Source organism: Plecotus auritus, assembly GCF_963455305.1.
Source record: "Plecotus auritus genome assembly, chromosome: 8".
In the NCBI taxonomy this organism is placed as follows: domain Eukaryota; kingdom Metazoa; phylum Chordata; class Mammalia; order Chiroptera; family Vespertilionidae; genus Plecotus; species Plecotus auritus.
This window is the reverse complement of record NC_137782.1, coordinates 51,520,118-51,540,306: the sequence shown is the minus strand read 5'-3', so window position 1 is coordinate 51,540,306 and position 20,189 is coordinate 51,520,118. Positions and strand designations below refer to the sequence as shown.

The 20,189-nt window shown below is 41.4% G+C and overlaps 1 protein-coding gene across 1 annotated transcript in view; it reads left to right on the top strand.

The window, feature by feature from the left end:
• SERPINB11 (serpin family B member 11) overlaps nt 1-13,085 on the top strand; it is a 52,733-nt gene extending 39,648 nt beyond the window's left edge. The window contains exons 2-8 of the mRNA XM_080686750.1: nt 3,812-3,996; nt 5,063-5,122; nt 6,197-6,325; nt 7,664-7,781; nt 9,463-9,605; nt 10,272-10,427; nt 12,196-13,085. Coding sequence (XP_080542876.1) covers nt 3,812-3,996; nt 5,063-5,122; nt 6,197-6,325; nt 7,664-7,781; nt 9,463-9,605; nt 10,272-10,427; nt 12,196-12,600 — 1,196 coding nt within the window. The 3' untranslated portion in view covers nt 12,601-13,085. The remainder of the gene's footprint in view (nt 1-3,811; nt 3,997-5,062; nt 5,123-6,196; nt 6,326-7,663; nt 7,782-9,462; nt 9,606-10,271; nt 10,428-12,195) is intronic.
• The last annotated feature ends 7,104 nt before the right edge of the window (nt 13,086-20,189 follow it).

Here is a 20,189-nt window from a genome sequence, read left to right as displayed (position 1 = left end):
AAGAGCTTCCCCTCTGATAGGGAAAATAACAGGAGTACAGTATAGACCAAGGATGAAAAAGACCTCTTTTGATCAGCCCTTCTTAGTTAGCAAGGAAGCTAAGAAAATCAGTACTTTTTTAAATTAGACCTCAAGGGAGATGAAAATAAGATGAAGAGGTGCAGGATTGGCCTTAAGCATGAATATGAGGTTTCCAAGCCATGGAAACCTCCGGCTGGAATTGGCTCACATCAAAAAACCCTTGCTCTGAGCACAGAAAGACTGGACAGATTCTGGACTCCTTTTAGTTCTATGGTTGGTTGCATACAGCTATTTTTATGGGCATAGTGGCTATTAGGGCCATCATTTTAAACCTAACTTTTCTAGTTCTCATGTCTAGTAGAGTGGTTTCCTTTTGTCCAGGGAGGACACCTTGCATGCTGAGGATGAAGAAAGAAGTCACCAGCCATGAGGGCTTTTTCATAACCTAAGTGCAGTGCACTCAGCCATCAGAGCTTACCTTTGGGCAGTGGAATTAACCCAGGAGGCTGGGCTGTGGGTGATGTGGACAAGAATGGTCTTTGGTAAGCTGGGCTTGTCACATAGTGCAGATTCTGGCTACTGCATACCAAAGCCATTTTTTTTTGTCTCCAGCTTTCTTCCCTACCCTTAATCTATAATCTCTTTTACATAGTCTTGAATCATACTTCTGAACTCTAAGTATGGTTGGCTTGTTGCTTCTACCAAGCTTTTAAACTGAAACCACAGAATAACTCTTGCTGGAGCTCATTCTTCTGTTCTTTTTATGGGACAGGAATTACCTGCCAGCAGATTGCTGAAGCTCCACGTAAAAACCTATGCTTCATGGAAGAGTGCACAAAAGATCTAGGGACGAATGTGCCTTGGGCCAGGAGGTGTCCATCACGGCCAGAATCTTTCCCATTTGAGTAGCTCTGTGCCTGCACGTGAACATAGGCAATCCCGGGGATGTGGAATATGGCACCACCAACTTGAATGTGTACATGTTACTCCTCTTAAACAGCTGGCTTATTTTCTTGAATAGAGGTTAGTTTGCCAATGTTTTCCCTTTAGCAGAGCAGAGAATGTTCAAGAACTGGGAGCTTCTCCAGAAAACACTGGCCATCCTGAGAATCTCAGGGACTCAAAGCAGCTCTGATGACATTTAAGGAGCCTTCCTCTAAGGGCTGAACTTACTTCCCAGCAAGTGTAGAGCTGAATCACTAAGGACACAAACGGAAAGGGAGGGGCAAAAAGTGAAGGCTTTATATTTCCTCTTCAGGGACGCAGCTCCAATCTCACCTACCAAACTGTCCACTTCACCACCAGAAAGCAACAAAGGTAAAGAGCTTCAGCTGTGCTTGTTGTCAAAGGGGAACAGATCAGAGTATCAAAATATGGCATTTGGACAGGGTTGTAGTGAACCAAATGAGGGGCAGCTTGTTCTTTAATCAAGTGTGGCTTTTGTTGACACTTTATCATACCTGTATATCCTAGTGTTAATTCGATTAAAATTTCTTCTTTCCATAGATGTTTAGTGAGTGGCTAGCCAGGGCTGGTCTAGATAGTGAAATAAAGCATAAAAAACAAAGTCTTTGTTTTAATGGAGGTTGTTGTACTCTAGAGGAAGGGGGTTTCAGACAATAAATACATGTATAATATATAACATACACTATAATATATGCATGTATATATAGTTTATTTATATTTTATAAATATATACATATATAATATATAAGGCAAATAAATAAGTACACTATGCATATATAATATATAGGGCGAATAAGTAAAACTATATATATATATATATACACACACACACACACACACACACACACACACACATATACATATATACTATGGTAATGGACTGAAAGATAACTGGAGAAATGTGGCCAGTGAAAGCCTTATTGATGGTGTTATCTAAGCAGAGAAAGAAATGAACTGCTGGAGTGAGCCATTTGGATAATTTTTGGAAGAGCATCCTAGCAGAGGAATAGAACATGCAAAAGCCTTGAGGTGGAATCTGCTTGGCATGTTGAAGGGATACAGGGTGGTGATATGACTAGAACAGAGAGAGCTGGTGGGGAGGTTGGTAGCAGATGAGACTGAGGGTTGTAAGGGCCAGGTCATGAAGGAGTCTGGCCTCTGCTCTGAGAGAAAGGGAAGCCACTAGGGTTTTTGAGCAAAGGCCATAAACAGTTCTGCCGTTAGTGCATAACCAACTGGTATTTAAAAATATCACTCTATCTTCTCTAGAAAATATAATGGAGGAGGGTCAGGATTAAAGTAGGAAAATGAATTGGGAGATTACTTCAATAATCCATGAGGGGGAAGATGATAGCTTTGACCAGGGTGGTAGCTGGAGAGTGTGAAAAATGGGTCGATGGTGAGTATTTCTGAAGACAGAGAAAATGGGATTTTTTGATAGATGGAATGTTATGTGAATGAGAAAGTGTTTAAGGATGATCCCACAGTTTTTAGTCTTAGTAAATGAAGAAATGGAACTGCCATTTACAAAGATCAAGATGGCTGCTAGGGGTGTAGGCTGGAGAGAGGTTCAGGAAGTCACGAGTTTGCTGTTCGACATGTTAAATTTGAGATTCATATTAGACACTCAAGTAGAGATGTTGAGTAGGTAGTTAGATACATGAATCTGGAATTCAGGGGCAATATCAGTTTGGTAGATGAAAGCATATCAGTGACAATTAAAGCTTGAAATTGGGTGAGATCACCTGTCTGAGTGTAAACGGAGGAGAGGACTAAGATTTGAGATTCTGCAAATGAGACCAAGAAGGAGTGGCCCTGTGAGGCAGATGGTGAACCAAAAAAAAGCAGTGACCTAGAGGTTAAAGGAAGAAAGTGTTTGATGTTAATGGAAGTTTTTGGAGAATGACACCTCCCCAAGGGCAAGAACTGTGCTCAATAAGTTTTGTATCTACAATCCCTTACAGTTAGGGTTGCTCATTAAGTGTTTATGGAACTGAATAAAACAAACTCTTCCTTCCTGACAAACCATTGTCCTTAGATAACACATTCCAGAATTATATTTTTCTCTCAGATTTTCTTTTTCCAGTCCCCCATTTTCATTGACATCATGGCTGCGGCCCAGGGCTGAGGGCTTTGGGCACCTTCTCATAGCATGACCTGTTTGCTAGTATTGCATTACTTTCATGGAGGAAATGAGCAGAGAAGGTTGCCTGAGTTTGTCTTATTGATTCTCACCTTGTTTGTTCATGAATGACCAGGATGCAAGTGTTCTCCCCTTGTGACAGTGGACAGCCTAGTGGGAAAGTACCTCATTTAGCTGAGTCTATGTAACTCAAGAATTTTTCTGTACAAATTCCAAGGTGGGGAGTGTTGTTAAACATAAAAATTCAGAGCACAAAGATCTAATTCCTTCTGCTCTTTTGCTCCAGAACAATCACAGTTCACTTTTAGGTGTTCACAAAAGATAGCTTTGAAGTATTGGTTGAAAAGAATAGTAAATCTTCTATTCATTAGAAGAGTTTATTTTATTCAGTTCCATAAACACTTATTGAGCAACCCTAACTATAAGGGATTGTAGATACAAAACTTATTGAGCACAGTTCTTGCCCTTGGGGAGGTGTCATTCTCCAAAAACCTCCATTGCCATCAAACACTTTCTTCCTTTAACCTCTATTCACACTACTGTGAATTCGTCTCTCTAGCATTTTCTAATTTCTGAAGCAGTGTGCTCAGCCTTTTTAATTCATGAAATGTAATAACTAAATTCCATGTATTATCTATATCTCCAGGTAATATTCTGAGCTGTTTTCCCTTCTGTTCTCAGGAAGTGCTGGTCCTAAAATGGATTCTCTCAGCACAGCAAATGTTGAATTTTGCCTTGATGTCTTCAAAGAGCTGAACAATAACCATGCGGAAGATAATATCTTCTTTTCCCCACTGAGTTTGCTTTATGCTCTAAGTATGATACTCCTTGGTGCCAGAGGAAACAGTGCAGAACAGATGGAAAAGGTATTGAATGCACCAAAGATGTCCCCAGAGTCTGGAAGTTTTACCTGTTCCCCCTATGGGTCAGCCAAATTGCTTACATCTTTACACCAAGAAAACTGCCATCTTGTGAAAGAACACACTTGGGCAAATCGTATTTCTTAAAAGTGGATAATGGCTTAAATACTGTAATACATTATAATGACAATAATGCAATACATGTATACACAGTCTTTTCCTCACCATCAGTGGTTTCACACATACATTTCCACAATTTTAGAGTTCTTCCTTTCAATGATTTAAACATAACAGAAAGTACATATACAATACTATTCTTGCCCTCTAGAAGTTTAATTTGTAATACAATTTAATGTCACTTTAAGAATTATTGAATTTTTAAAAATATTCAGTAATGTATTTGAATGTCATAACAACCCTGTGTGGCAAGTAGCTACTGTTATCCCTATTTCATTGTTGGGGAAACTGAGGCTAAGAGAGAAAGGGTGACTTTTCAGGTTACACAGGCTGATATACAGTGATTTTTCATTATGTATATAGTTTATTGATGTGAAAAGCCTAAGAATGTCATTTAACAACTTTCAGGGTACTTGCTCATTCCATTATTATTTGTCTTTTATTTCTTTATTCCATATTTTGATGTACTTTCATGATTTATTTTTGCATTTAAAATAGGTATTGTGCTGGAAAACCATGTAATGTTTTATGTGGCCCTGAATGGGCTCTGTCATAGTGAATAGAGTGAGAAAGAAAGGAGAGGGGAGAAGAGTCTAGTGAATAACAACTCAATCCCTGGGCCCTCACAGACAATGGTCCCAGGCATGTCACTTAATCTCTCTTTGGCTCAATTTCTCTAACAAAAAATGGGGATAAAAATATCTACTTATAAAGTTGCTGTGAGAGTTAAGTAAGATATGTAAACGCTTAGTTCAGGACTTGGAATATAACATCTTTAAATGTTAGCTATTGCATTGGCCTTTATTTGAAATGGAAAAACAGGTACTTGTAACTGTTAACCTTTATAGACTATATACTGCTTTTGATGCCAATTGATTCTTCTTTCATCTTCTAGGTGCTTCACTTTAATCATATTGCAGAATCATTAAAGCCAGAGTTTAAGGACTCAGCTAAGGTATGACTGCTGAGCTGTCAAGCGCTCTTTGTGAGAGCACCAAGAGATAATGGTGCAGGGGTTGAGTAGCAGAGCCCCTTCTTGTTCCTTAAGGAGGCTTACAATGTCCTCCTTGGTATCCTCCTTCAATCTTCCTGATAATTGCTATAGCCTACAGAGTTAACATAATGATAATGACAACAATAATAAAGTCCCCAGATTTTATCATATGACTTACTGTCATCCTTTCTCAAACTTTTCTGTTCTTTTACAAACTGTGTGCCATGTTGAGCCTGCCATGAGCAGTGTTACATTTTCAGACTAGCGAGGGGACTGAGAAAAGACATGGAGCCTTTGTCACATAATTATACACCAGGAAAACAGGGCTCGATGCTGCCCAGCCCACCTGTTCTCAGTTCCTTCCGGTAAGAGGATTTCTTTAGAAATGAAATTTATATGGAACTCCCACATGACAATAGTTGGGTGTTGATTGTGACCAACAGAAAGCATATAAACGTGTATAGATTCACAGAATACTTGTCTTACAGAACCTAATTTATTGTTAGAGAATCTTTGCTTTATGAAATATAGGCATAACCCCTCTACTGTCCATGAATTCCGATGCATCAAAGCTGCATGCTTAACCAGATTCCTCCTGTGAGGGATAGATGGGCGTGGAAAGTCAGTTCAGGGAGGAGCTGAAGAATTCTAATAAGTGATCACAGAAATGGAGACATTGAAAGGAGTGTGAGAGAAAAGAGAAATGATTCTATAGGTACAAAGGCAGAAAAAAACGCACAGAACACTTGGATTATTGCCCTAAATATCCAATTAGGCTCTCTTTATTTATGATAATTTGAGTTTTGAATTAAAACATTGGGGCTGGAAGTGCATGTGCTTTTGCAATAGCTTACAGTTCTGCACACACTCTGTAACCAGGGTCACAGAGAGCTGAGATTATTGTGCCAGAGGAAATTAGAGAAGAAAAATGCTTTCAACTTTCTTTGTTGTTTTCATGTTATTTATAACTCTTCTATATATCAAGCAATTTAATCTAGCAACTTAATACTACATTCTTTGTTTACTGTGCTTTAGTGCAGCCAAACTGGAAGGATTCACTCAGAGTTTGGAGCCCTATTCTCTCAAATCAACCAGCCAGACTCTAACTATACCCTGAGCATCGCTAACAGACTCTACGGGACACAGATGATGACATTCTATCAGGTAAGTCCATTTGGAATGGTGGTCAACAGCTTTCTTGGCATCCTCTGAATTTCACACCATAAGATAAATCACAAATGAAAAGAGTCACATTTATATTTAAGAGATTAAATTTGAACCAGTTAGAGTTTCAATGAAATGGTTTCACCAACCACCCATTTAAGGTTATGAAATATCACATAAAAAACATTACTTCTGCAATATCACCAAAGTTGTCAAAGAACCAATGTTAAGGATGAAGCACAAAACAAAGCAGGTAAGAATTAACCCTTATGGACCAGAAAAAAATCAAAAATCCATTTCTCATCTATTCTTCAAAGGTCCTAAAAGGCAGATTATCAAGAATTAGTGGAAAGTACACTGGACTGGGAGCCAAGAGATCTGAGTTCTCTTCTCTTTTGGACATATGACTTTGAGCAAGTCATTTCTACATTTAAAATGAGAGGATCAGACCAAGCTTTTTTTTTTTTTTCCTTTTGCTACAAAATTCTAACACTATTTATGCCATTTCCCAATAGCATTGGAATATGGAGTTTTATTGAGTATTTACTATGTGTCAATCACTCTACTACATACATTATAGACATTATCTTATATAATCCTTATATAGTCCTAAGATGTAGGTACAAGATTGTCATTAATACCACAATTGTGAAGCAAATAATGAAAAGTCAAGTTGAGAAAGGTCACAGAGATAATTAAATGGCAAAGCCAGAATTTGATCCCTGTCCAAATCCATATTCCTGTTTTTCATTGCTACGTCATCCTGCTGTGATTGAGGTGATCTGCTGGCTTTAGTGTCTTAGCTTTTGTTTGACCAGTGTGATTTTATATAAAGTTGAAAAAAATGTCAATGTCTACATCAGAGAATACTATTATTATTTTTACTTGTGGTGGCTTATGCGGAGGTTGAAATATACCATGTGGAGACCTAACCTTTTGTTAGATCTCAAACAAGGAACCATTTAATCACTCTGGTTCTCAATTTTCCTATGTGAACATTAGAGCAGTAACTCCCATTTGTTTGTGTCCTTTGAAGAGGAAATTGGAGGGATAGAGTGAAAAGATAGGCGCTCTACTGCAATTTGTCATTTTGCTTTGAACATTTTAAAGCTAAGAATGCCCACGAGATGACAGAAATAGCAATAAAAAATTCCTGAACATTTCTTTGGGAAAGTTCTTTGATTTGATTAAATGTCTTTGTATGGATTCTGCTTCCTTTCCGACATATATACACAAACTGCTTTTGTCTGTTATGATTTTAGGATACATCGAACTGGAGGTATTTGTTTTTCTTCCATTGTTTTTTGTGTTCTTATGCAGTTATCCTTTCTTTTACAGCAATATTTAAGTTGTTCTGAGAAACTGTATCAAGCCAGGCTTCAAGCTGTTGATTTTCAAAAGTCTACGGAAGAAACCAGGCAAACTATTAATGCTTGGGTTGAAAGCAAAACTAATGGTAAGGATAAGTCACATGTATGTCTCCAAACTTGATTTGTGCTGGTAAACTCCCTGAGTCAGTGTTAACAAGGAAGCAGGGTGAGGTCCAGAAACAGACACAACAAACTAACAGTGGAGGAAGTGGGGGAATATTTTGGAAAATCTCTAATATCCATTGTCCTCAATGATCTAGCCGAGTGACTCTGAGAATGAAAAGAACACTGTTTCTACATTAGAAAGGTGTTGTCATACATTCTGCCAGTAAGTTTAATTAAATTTAAATCTACCTTTCCCAGTTTTAAAACAAACCCTATATGTATTGTTAAATATTTCTTTTTTTAAAATGGAACATTAAAAGTTCATATCAAAGATGTGTTCATTTCTTTTAAAAAATCTAGGTAAGGAAAAATTTAAAGAAAAAAGAGAAACTAGAAGGAATCCTTATTCATCCATCACTCAGCTGCAATGCTTATTACTTAAGCCAATATTATTTAGTATAGCCATGCCCTTTTCCCACCACCTCTTTCAGATTATTTGGGAGCCAATCCCAATATCTTTTTTTTTCTCTATCTGTTTCAGTTTGTGCCTGTCAAAAATATAGGTTTTTTAAAAATATGAACACTATACCATTATTACACCTAGAAAATTAAAAAATCATTTAATATTAACAAATATTTAATGAGTTTTTGTATTCCCCCAGTTGCCTCTTTTTTTTTTGTTTGAATCAGAATCCAAATAATGTTTGCACATTGCAATTGGTTAATATGTTCCTTAGAGCTTGAGTTTTTAAATAAACTTTTTGATTGAAATATATGTATATTTAGAAAAGTATATATATGATGTATTTGCTGCTCAGTGAATTATCACAATGATGAATACTCTGGTGTACCACCAACCCAGGTCAGGAAAACAAAATATTATTTACTGGGAAGGGCACTCCAGGGTCACCCTCTTGTCTTCTCCCAGAAACTAACCCACCCCATTCCCAGACCTTAAGAGTTCTCTGACTTTTATTGCTAACATATTTGTATCTATTATATCATTTAACAGCAGTGATCTCTCAAAAGTATCTTGTCAGTTGATGGATGTTATTCAAATTCAGTAATAGGTGACCAGATTAAAATATGCATCAATTCAGGTCTTTGTACTATTAGAAAATGCATGGAAAATTCTACACATTTTTTTTGACATGTTAATTTACTTAGAACAGTAGAGGATAATATGTTTTATCTCATATGCCAGCTCTGATCCACTGCTAGTGGCTGCCTGGGAACTCTGTGGTGAGAAAGAGTCTGAGACTTAAACTAAAGTTACCTGAAAAAGCCCACAATGGAGTCACTAGGATGTTAAGGATGGTAGGGATTTTTGTTTGTTTAGTTTAGTGTTCTAGACTCAGTTTATTGCTCTAGTGCCTAGAACAGTGCCTGGCACACAGAAGTCTCTTAAAATATTTTTAGCATAAATGAATAGATTAATTAATGTTATCTGCCATGGGTGTACATTAGGGATCCACATGCTGGGTATTTATTTAGAGTATTGCTTTTATTTAATAATTCATTTATATATTTATCAATTTAAAAATATATATGCATATATATATATATATACACATATCACTTAATGTTAGCTGTTGTGACTATTTAACTATTATCAATAAGTTTAAATCCAAATCTATTATCTATTCTTTTTCTTATTACAAGGAAAAATTACAAACCTCTTTGGAAAGGGCACAATCGACCCTTCTTCTGTGATGGTCCTGGTGAATGCCATATATTTCAAAGGACAATGGAAAAATAAATTTCAGGAAAGAGAGACGATTAAAACCCCTTTTCAGCTAAGTGAGGTATGTGTTTCATTTTCAGATCGATGATACATTTTGGAGACTGCAATAATTTTTATGGACAAGTTAGGAAGTTTTAGTGGAAATACTCATCTAGATCTCTGTAGGTACCTTTAACTGTGTAGTCTATGAATTTCATTATCATTTTTCCCTGTGAAGTGACAATAACCTTTCTCAGAGGCACCTGAGAGGAGGCTTTGGACATTGGGGTGTCCTGGAAGAGGAGAAAGCCTGTTCTCTTCTGGCTGTTCTCCTACCTGAGTGTTCTCTCCATATATGCTGTGGCTATTTGCTCTAGCGGCACAACACAACTATTATTTTTCTCCTAAAAAATATCCAATTGAATTAAAAAGGAAATGATCCTATGATATCATTTTCCTATATAACTCATTTTATCGGGAGACCCTGGCTTTTTTGGGGAAACATCTATATTATTGTTTTTATTACTATATTCATTATTCGAACAATTTGGCTCTCACCAGGACTTATATTGGAATACAAAATCATAACCTTTTCAAAGGAAAGCAATAAGTGTGTGTTTTGTAGTTGATATTTTACCCGCGTGTTTAGAGTGTTAGTGTAGATATTAGTCATGCAAGAAAATCAGTGCACATGCATGTGCACACACATGTTTAACTATTGTCTAATTACAGTCTTTCAAAAACATAGGGTAAGAGCGTAATTGTGGAAATGATGTATCAAGCGGGAAGGTTTAAACTGGCCTTCATAAAGGAGCCGCAGATGCAAGTGCTTGAGCTGCCCTACGTGCAGGACAAACTAAGCATGATCATCCTGCTTCCCGTGGGCACGGTGGCTCTAGAACAGGTATGTTACAGGAATGCTGACAGCAGAAAAAGCACGCGTGCACATGCACCACACACACACACACTCCCTCCACACTGTGTGTATCCCACAATATCAGTGCAGCCAGCACTAATTCGATCAAGAGCTGGTTTAGCAGCATTGCCCCAAGGACTGTGAGAGGAAAGGGGGGATTCCTGGCCCCTGCCTTCAGGATAATGTATTTAGGGAAAACAACCTGGTGTTATATTTAAAAAGGCATCTGGTAGCAAAAGGGCCATGCTGTACACACATATTGATCATTTGACACTGAGGAAACACCTTCGTAATGAAATCATAATGCAGGTTGGGCTCCCAGTCCGTGGAAATCTAATGAAGTCATCTTCCTCTCAGGAGCAGTACTGCTGATCCAAAAGTTGCATGCTTTTGTGGGCCAACCACCATGTTTAGCATCTTGCTTTTGAGGGGAACTGAGAGCCACAGCCACTGAGAAGAGGTCAGGGTGGTGGTGCGAGTTTGAGTCTGACCCCTCTCCCTGGCTGCTGTCAGAGTTGCCTGGCACAGAGCCGCAAGACACTACTATGGAGTGACCACAGCACCTCCCAGCCTTGCTGGGACCATCCAGTGCTCTGCCAGCATGACTGTTGCCTAGGAGACCAGTTGAGCTTCTGGGCCCTTGCAGTAGCTCATGTACACACATGGGTGCTGTTCTAACCAGAGCAAAGAGCACCTGCCAAGGCCTTAGAAGCATGAGGCAGCAAAATGACTTTGTGTCATGAAGTTGTGGTAACTTGGATCAGGGCACAAAAAGACAAAAGGAAAAGACAGAAAGCGAAACCACTGATCTGATATTGTCGGGATGGTGAGGTGACCCAAAAGTCTTCAACTCTTGTAGCAGAAGAATGATGGGGTTTGACATGCTAGTTTGGAGCTGTGGGGAGGGCTGTAGAGAGTTTCAAATGTCCAAGGACAGAAGTGTGAAGAGTTTACAAAAACGTCTGGAACTGGGTGGAGAATTAGTCAGAGTTGTGAGGCTGCTTTGGGAAATCTGAGCAGGGATGTGGGAGTTGACTTGCTAAGCGTAGGCACCCAGAGGTCAGCTTCAAGAGTGGGGACAGGAGGAGATTAAAGTGGAGTGGGATAAGAGGTCCCCATGTCACAGAAGCCAAATGACAAACAAGTTCATAATGGAGATTGCTATTAAATGTTTCTGATATGAGAACCAAGAAGAAGTACTTGAGTTCTTCCAGGAAATGAGAACACAATTGCAGAGGCATTAGAGAGAGTTTAGGTAAAGCCTATACACTGAGGGAATGAATTAACGCACATTGGATAAGTTTAATTATGAAATATCGATGAGAAGTAGACAATAGAAAATGGAAGATGTGGATGAATGCAGGATTCTTTTCTTTTTCAGATAAAACTTGAGCACAGTCGCAGGCGTCCTCAAACTATGGCCCACGGGCCACATGCGGCCTGCTGAGGACATTTATCCGGCCCGCCGGGTGCCGCTGCCTGTCCTGCTTAGCAGCCGACTCATCTGGGGCCCGCAGTGCGCATAGGAATTTGTTCATAGTTTTTTTTTGTTTTTTTTTAAACTATAGTCTGGCCCTCCAACGGTCTGAGGGACAGTGAACTGGCCCCCTGTTTAAAAAGTTTGAGGACCCCTGGTTTAAAGGTAGAAAAGAAGTCAGTGGAATTGAGTAATTCACTCTGAGAATTATAAAACAGACAGCAGTTAACTCAGAGGTGTGTGCTTGGCTCCTGTGGGTCCATCTGTGTTTTCTCTTAGATAGAGAAGAGGCTGAATGTGAAGACATTTCACAAGTGGACCAGCTCCTCCAACATGATGGAAAGGGATGTCGAAGTCCATTTGCCCCGATTCAAACTGGAGGTCAAGTATGAGCTGAATTCCCTACTAAAATCCCTCGGGATGACAGATGTCTTCCACCAGAGTAAAGCTGATCTGTCTGGAATGTCACCAGCTAAGGGCCTGTATGTATCAAAGGTCATCCACAAGTCATATGTGGATGTCAACGAAGAGGGCACGGAGGCAGCAGCAGCCACTGGGGACAACTTTGTCATTAAACGACTCCCCATCCGAGTTCAGTTCATGGCGAACCATCCTTTCCTGTTCTTCATAAGGCACACTGGCACCAACACCATTCTCTTCTGTGGCAAGCTTGCCTCTCCCTAAGCAAATGGGGTTGAGCAAGGCTCAGAGTCACAGAGGAGCTGCAGGGATAAACCCATGACTCAGAGAAGTTCCCACCTATCACACCTTTTTGCCTCAATTTGCTTGTCTGAAAAATGGGTCTAGGATCTCTCCCAACTTATTCCATGAGTTACTGAACCCTAAGATTATGATAACCATGGAAGAATGTATATTTACAGAAAATGGCTTTCTGGCTCTCTTCTCTTTGGGGCCTCAGTTTAGTACTGTCTGGTGACATAATCAAGTCATTGAGGGAAATTTTAAACAATTACATTTTCTTGACTTGTGTATTTCAGTGAGTTCTTGAATAAGTGACCACTCCACCTCTAGAAAACCAATCAAAGGGTTCCCACTTTGGTTGGATTTTAAAATATTGTCATTTTCCTTGCATTTGTAAATGTAACATCCTGAATTTTAGTTCAAACTTCTGTATTGACTATAATAAATACATGAAATGTCTTATGTTCTTTGAAGCCATTTTAGTGGAATTTTTGGCCAAATTTTTGTCAGACCCTAAATTGAATAATAGACTCTCTTTTGATCTCTTTCCACTGGTGGCACGTGTTTCCTCTTTGTGTCAATAGAGAAAGCAGAGCTCAGTGAGGCATTCAGCTCAGCATAGCCAGACCCCAAAAGACACATATACCTCCAGCCAAACACCAGATTTGCTTCCCCAGTGTGATGGCTTTAAAAGATTCTGGTCCTTTCATTATTCATTTTCTAAGTTCCAGCACCATATTAAGCCAAATACATACATACTAGAGGCCCAGTGCACGAAATTTGTGCACGGGGCGGGGGGGTGGGGGGGGTGTCCCTCAGCCCAGACTGCACCCTCTCCAATCTGGGACCCCTCAAGGGATGTCCGACTCTCACAATCCAGGACTGCTGGCTCCCAACTGCTCGCCTGCCTGCCTTCCTGATTGCCCCTAACCGCTTCTGCCTGCCAGCCTGATCACCCCCTAACCACTCCCTGCCAGCCTGATTGATGCCTAACTGCTCCCCTGCCAGCCTGATTGCCCCTAACTGCCCTCCCCTGCAGGCCTGGTATCCCCCAACAGCTCTCCCCTGCAGGCCTGCCCCCCCCCCCCAAACTGCCCTTCCCTGCAGGCCCGGTCACCCCCCAACTTCCCTCCTCTGCTGGCCTGGTCACCCCTAACCCCCCTTTCCTGCAGGCTTGATCGCCCCCAACTGCCCTCCTTTGCAGGCCTGGTCCCTCCCAACTGCCCTCCCCTGCTGGCCTGATCACCCACAACTGCCCTCCCCTGCAGACCTGGCCCCTCCCAACTGCTCTCCCCTGCTGGCCATCTTGTGGTGGCCATCTTGTGTTCACATGGGGGCAGGATCTTTGACAACATGGGGGCAGCCATCTTGTGTGTTGGAGTGATGGTCAATTGCATATTACTCTTTTATTAGATAGGATAGAGGCCTGGTGCATGGGTGGGGGCCAGCTGGTTTGTCCTGTATCAAAATGGGGGTTCCCTTGGGGTGTGGGGCGGCCTGGGTGAGGGGCCTGTGGTGGTTTGCAGGGTGGCCACCTGCCCTGGCGACCCAAGCAGAGGCCCTGGTATCTGGGATTTATTTATCTTCTACAATTGAAACTTTGTAGCCTGGAGCGGAGCCAATCCTTCTGCTCGCTCCGTGGTGGCAGCCATTTCTGTTGGGATTTATTTATCTTCTATAATTGAAACTTTGTAGCCTTAAGCCGAGGCCAAGGCAGGCCAGGCCTGCAGAACCTTGTCTTCCTCCATCGCCGGGGGCAACCCAAGCCTCCTGTTCTCTCCAGCTCCGTGGCTGCCGCCATTTTTGTTGGGATTTATTTATCTTCTATAATTGAAACTTTGTAGCCTGGAGTGGAGGCTTGGGCCCGCCAGGGTTTGAGAAAAGCTTGGCTTTCTCCATCGCCAGGGAAACACAAGTCTTCCTCCTGCTCTCTCTGTGGCTGTAGCCATCTTGGTTGGGTTAATTTGCATACTCGCCCCTGATTGGCTGGTGGGCGTAGCTTGTGGGTGTAATGGAGTGATGGTTAATTTGCACATTACTCTTTTATTATATAGGATTCTATCTAATAAAAGAGTAATATGCAAATTGACCATCCCTCCAACACACAAGATGGCCGCCCGCCCCCCCTGTGGTTAAAGGTGGCTGCCCCCATGTGGATACAAGATGGCCACCACAAGATGGCTGGCAGGGGAGGTCAGTTGTGGGCGATCATGCCAGCAGAGGAAGGCAGTTGGGAGGGACCAGGCCTGAAAGGGAGGGCAGTTGGGGGTGATCAGGCCTGGAGGGAGGGCAGTTAGGGGTGACCAGGCCTGCAGGAGATGGCAGTTGGGGGAGACCAGGCCTGTAGGGGAGGACAGTTAGGGGCAACCAGGCTGGCAGGGGAGGGCAGTTAGGGGCAATCGGGCCAGCAGGGGAGCAGTTAGGCATGAATCAGGCTGGCAGGGGAATGGTTAGGGGGTGATCAGGCTGGCAGGCAGAAGCGGTTAGGGGCAATCAGGTAGGCAGGTAGGCGAGCAGTTGGGAGCCAGCAGTCCTGAATTGTGAAGGGATGTCTGACTGCCCGTTTAGGCCCGATCCCAGTTAGGGATCGGGCCTAAACGGGCAGTTGGACATCCCTCAAGGGGTCCCAGATTGGAGAGGGTGCAGACTGGGCTGAGGGACACAACACCCCCTCCCCCCATGCACAAATTTCATGCACTGGGCCTCTAATACACACACACACACACACACACACACACACTGAGTGGCCAGATTATTATGATCTCTGAACGTATAATAATCTGGGCACTCAGTATGTGTGTATGTGTGTGTGTGTGTGTGTGTGTGTGTATATATATATATATATATATATATATATATATATATATATATATATATATATTAGAGGCCGGTGCATGAATTTGTGCATGGGTGGGGTCTGGCCAGCCTGGCCAGGGGGAGGGGACATGGGTGGTTGGCCGGCCTGTCCCCTTGTTGAACTCCTGGTCAAGGGGACAATTTGCATATTAACCTTTTATTATATAGGATATATACTGAGTGGCCAGATTATTATGCATTCAGAGATCATAATAATCTGGCCACTTAGTGTATATATGGCCTCAGTCTTTGTCTTCATAAGCTAATATGAAGAGAAGACAGAGAAGGCAGACTATAGAATAATAATGACAATGGGTGATGGCTGCTGTGAGAAGACTGTTCTCAGTAAGCCAGGAGGATGGAATGATGTGGTGGGAGGGGGGATTCCTTTAAGTGATGACCCCTGAAAGGCATTTCAGGGAGTGAGGGCTCTTTTCTGAGGAAAGTGACTTGATCAGATTCGCATTCTAGAAAGATCACTTGGGTTTCCAAATGGCCATCTTCATGATGGGAAAGAGGCATTATAAACTGCATGGATTAAATCACAGAAGAGCATTTTCCATGTCAATAATCACTTTTGTAGGACTGGGGCAGTTTCGCAGCCAGCTCATGGTTTATTTTGGTTACACGTTGATAGCATCTTTGACAATTTAGGTGTGACAGTGAAAGGCGCCACTGGAATGCTTAATTGGGTGATGGAATTGTCCAGTAATATGGACATGAGTCAGAGTCAGCCACAACAACTCTGACATTTATGCCAAGAATTCCCCAGTCTGGTCCCCAAGCACCTTCAGCATCACGTTGAAAAGATCCTTTGTTAAGACATAATAAAGCTGTTGGCTGACATTTACCAGACTGAGATTTGGCAGGGTTTCCGAATTCCATATGCAATCTACAGTTTTATTTTTTTAAATACTGCTTTCTGTTAATTAAATCTTTGTATGACTTTGTATACCCTGTGTCTCTCAGACTACATGAAACTAAGTCTCTTTATTGAATCTCACTGAATAATGTGGGTCCTTCAGAGTCTCATGCCTCACTTCCCTAGTTCCCCAAATCCTGTTTGGGATTCCCCGCTTTTCCCCAATTCATGGTTGGCTTAGTGTGGAATCTACGCCCTTCCTGCTAGTGCCACAAACCTGTGGGGAAGCCTATGACTTCACCAATAAGTCCACAAAGGTGCCACCATCTGTTGGTGCTACGTCCAGAACTGCATTAGGCCAAGACTCCCTGAGTTCCTGGAGCTGCTGTTCCTGCCCAAAGGGCCCATGAGGCGTTTCAGTGCTTGAAGTGGAAGCTGGGATAGGAAAACTCTCTCATCTATGGATATTGGCTATCCCATCCCATAGTTTCCAATCAGGTCTCTGGCCTTATTCAAGGAGAGGCTACTTGAACTGTCCCATGGGGGCTTTTCTCCCTGGGACTTAGGCTCAAGCACACAGGTGGGTTGCTTGCACAGTTGCCCTTTGTCTCCAAAAGTGAATCACTATCCTTGGGTCATGGACACCCTGAATTTCCTCCTGAGCACAATTTTTTTCTAGGATGCAAATAGGCTCCTGTGGGCTTCCTCAACACCTCTTCATGCATGCCTGAATTTCTGCATGACTTTTCCCTGTTTTACTTTTCTCATTAGCACTTGTTGCTCTCATTACACATTTTACTTATTTATTTTGTGTATGGAGAATCTCTTCCCATTATTATGTGAACATGATGAGGTCAGGGTTAAAAAAAAAAACTTTTTGTGTGTTGTTGACCTAGTGCAAACAATGCCTGGAGCCTAGTAAGTAGTCAATAAATATCAGTTGAATGAATTAAGGAATTCATCCCTTTAATGCTTCAATGTTTTGAGTGCCTACTATGTTCTAGAGTTGGAAAGTGAAGATCATCAGTTTAAATAAAATAGGCTTGCCTGGCCAGCATGGCTCAGAGGTTGAGCATTGACCTATGAACCAGGAGTTTTCGGTACAATTTCCGGTCAGGGCACATGCCCGATGTGGGCTCGATCTCCAGTGTGGGGAGTGTAAGAGGCAGCTGATCAATGAGTCTCTCTCATCATGGATGTTTCTATCTCTATCTCCCTCTCCATTCCTCTCTGAAATCAATAAAAATATATTTAAAAAATAAATCACTCAGATAGGCTTAAGATAATTCAATGAACTTGACCAGTGGTAGAGTTCAGCAGACAATTCTAATAGGATTGTTCTATAATTAAATTAAAAGGGTCCCAGGCTGCACAGTGGACAAATGTTTTGTTTCTACATGGTCTTTTCTGATAAAGGAGATGAAAGAGCCTGTATACTCCCACATACCTCAGATGGTTTATGGTACACCTTGTGTTGAACTGGGTTCCCCAGAACATCTAAGTTACAGTTTAAGAGAGTCAATGACCACTGTGATCAGCTGACTCACTGCAACAATTGTCACAAGTGCCAGGGGAATTTCAGCCTGTCTAACTGAGTGAAAGGTGTTGATAACAGGGAGCTGAGCTGTTTAGTGGTTGCTGGTTTGTTAGGACACCATTCAAATCAAGTAAAATTGCTATGGATGGTCAAGAGTTAAACCTCATTGCATTAAATAATGTAACCGATTTGTCCAGTTATTCAGCTAAATTTTATGCAGCTTTTACACTCAAGGTACAACCTATGTGTCAATCGGTGTGTCATGAGCTCCTCCTAGTGGGTGAGACAACAATATGAGATGTATATAAGATATATCTGTGCTGTGGGAAGACCATGAGGATGACATCAATGACAACTACCATTTATTGAAGTATTAGAGGCCCGGTGCATGAAATTCGTGCATGGGGGGGGGGGTCCCCCACAGCTCAGCCTGCACCCTCTCCAATCCAGGACCTCTTGGGGGACATCCCTCTCACAAGCCTGGACCACTGGCTCCAAATTGCTCACCTGCCTGCCTGCCTGGTCACCCCCCCGCTGGCCTGATTGCCCCTAACTGCCTCTGCATGCCAGCCTGATCACCCCTAACTGCCCCCCCTGCTGGTCTGGTTGCCCCTAACTGGCCCCTCTGCCAGCCTGGCCGCCCCCAACTGCACCCCCCTGCCAGACACATCACCCCCAACTGCTCCCCCTGCTGGCCTGGTTGCCCCCAACTGCTCCCCCCCCCCCCCCCCCGCTGGCCTGGTTGCCCCTCATGGCCCCACTGCCAGCCTGGTCGCCCCATGCAGCCTGCTTGTTCAGTTGTTTGGTCATCCCTCACTAACCCCCCTGCGGGCCTGGTTTTAAGAAGCCATCTTGTGAGGACGTGAGGGTTAATTTGCATATTATCTCTTTATTATATAGGATTACTACATGCCAGGAACCATTTTAAGTATTTTATCAATTTGATCCCCATAACTGTATGTGATGTCACCTGGTCACTCTGACCTAGAATGTCAATAACATGTCTAATGTCACACTGTTAGTTGTAGAGCCAAGATTTGAGTCCATGCTTTACCCTATGTGCTATTGCTTATGTTACTCAGTACCTTTGTGGAATTTGGAGGAGAGGTTAGAGTATCAATTTAGAGACTGCTTCTGCCACAGCTCCTCTTAAAATCCTGTAATCCCTAAACATTTTTTAGCTTACTCATTAATTTAGAGGTTGTAGATATATTCTTGTAGTTCCCCATCCTATCACTAGATGGCAGGCTTGCTGGCAGGGGAAACAGGGTGAGGTAAATATCTGGTATGTAATTTGTAAATCTCATCAGGAATCCTGGTAAAATAGGTCATGGGCTATTTCAATCAGGCATTATAATATTTATTAAATTTATACTTATTAAATTTCTTTCACTTTGTATTTAACAGCTCAATTTTTCCTTTTTATTTGTTCAATATTTGCAAAGGGAGTATAAATCAGATAGTGGGGAATTTGACTCATTCATGACTATGTCTAGAACAGTTTCTAGCCTATAGCAGGGACTCAAAAAGTATTTGATAACTCCTTTTCTTTCTTTCATGTTCTAAGCACCTAATTCCAAAAATTTATTTTATTTTGATCCAATTTTGGTCTTACAGAAAAGTTGCAAACATAGTAAAAAATAATTTATATCTCTCACCCCATTTCTGGTAATGTTAACATCTTACATAAGCATAGTACAGTTATCAAGAATAAAAATAATTAACATTGACATAGTCTTATTAATTAAACTACAAACTTATTTTGAATTTTACTCATTCCCCGCTCCCCCCCACCCATGTCCTCATTCTCTTCTGGGATCAGACCCAGGGATTCATGTTGCATTTAGTTATTATTTATACTTAGCCTATAAAAGTCCCTTGGTCTTTCCTAGTGTTCTGTGACCTTGAAAGTTTTGAAGAGTATCTATTATTTTATAGGATGTCCATCAATCTGGATTTGTGTGATGCATTCCAGTTGGAGGGAGATGGTGCACTTTGGGAAAGAAAACCAGAAGAATAATGCTGTGTCCTTCTCAGTTCACTATATCAGTGATGTTTACCTTGATCACTTGGATAATTTAGTGATTGCTAGGTTTCTCCACTGTCAGGTTACCTTTTTATCCTACTTTATAGTTAATAAATACTTTGAAGAAGATTTTTTTAAGATTATGCAAATCCTGTATCTCCTCCAACTTCTGTCCACAAACTTTAGCATATATTGTACATCCATCACCTGTTGAACATTTTCAGATAAATATGTTTTACAGGTGTGTAATTATAATCCCTCAACTGGACATCTCTTCAAATATTTTTAAA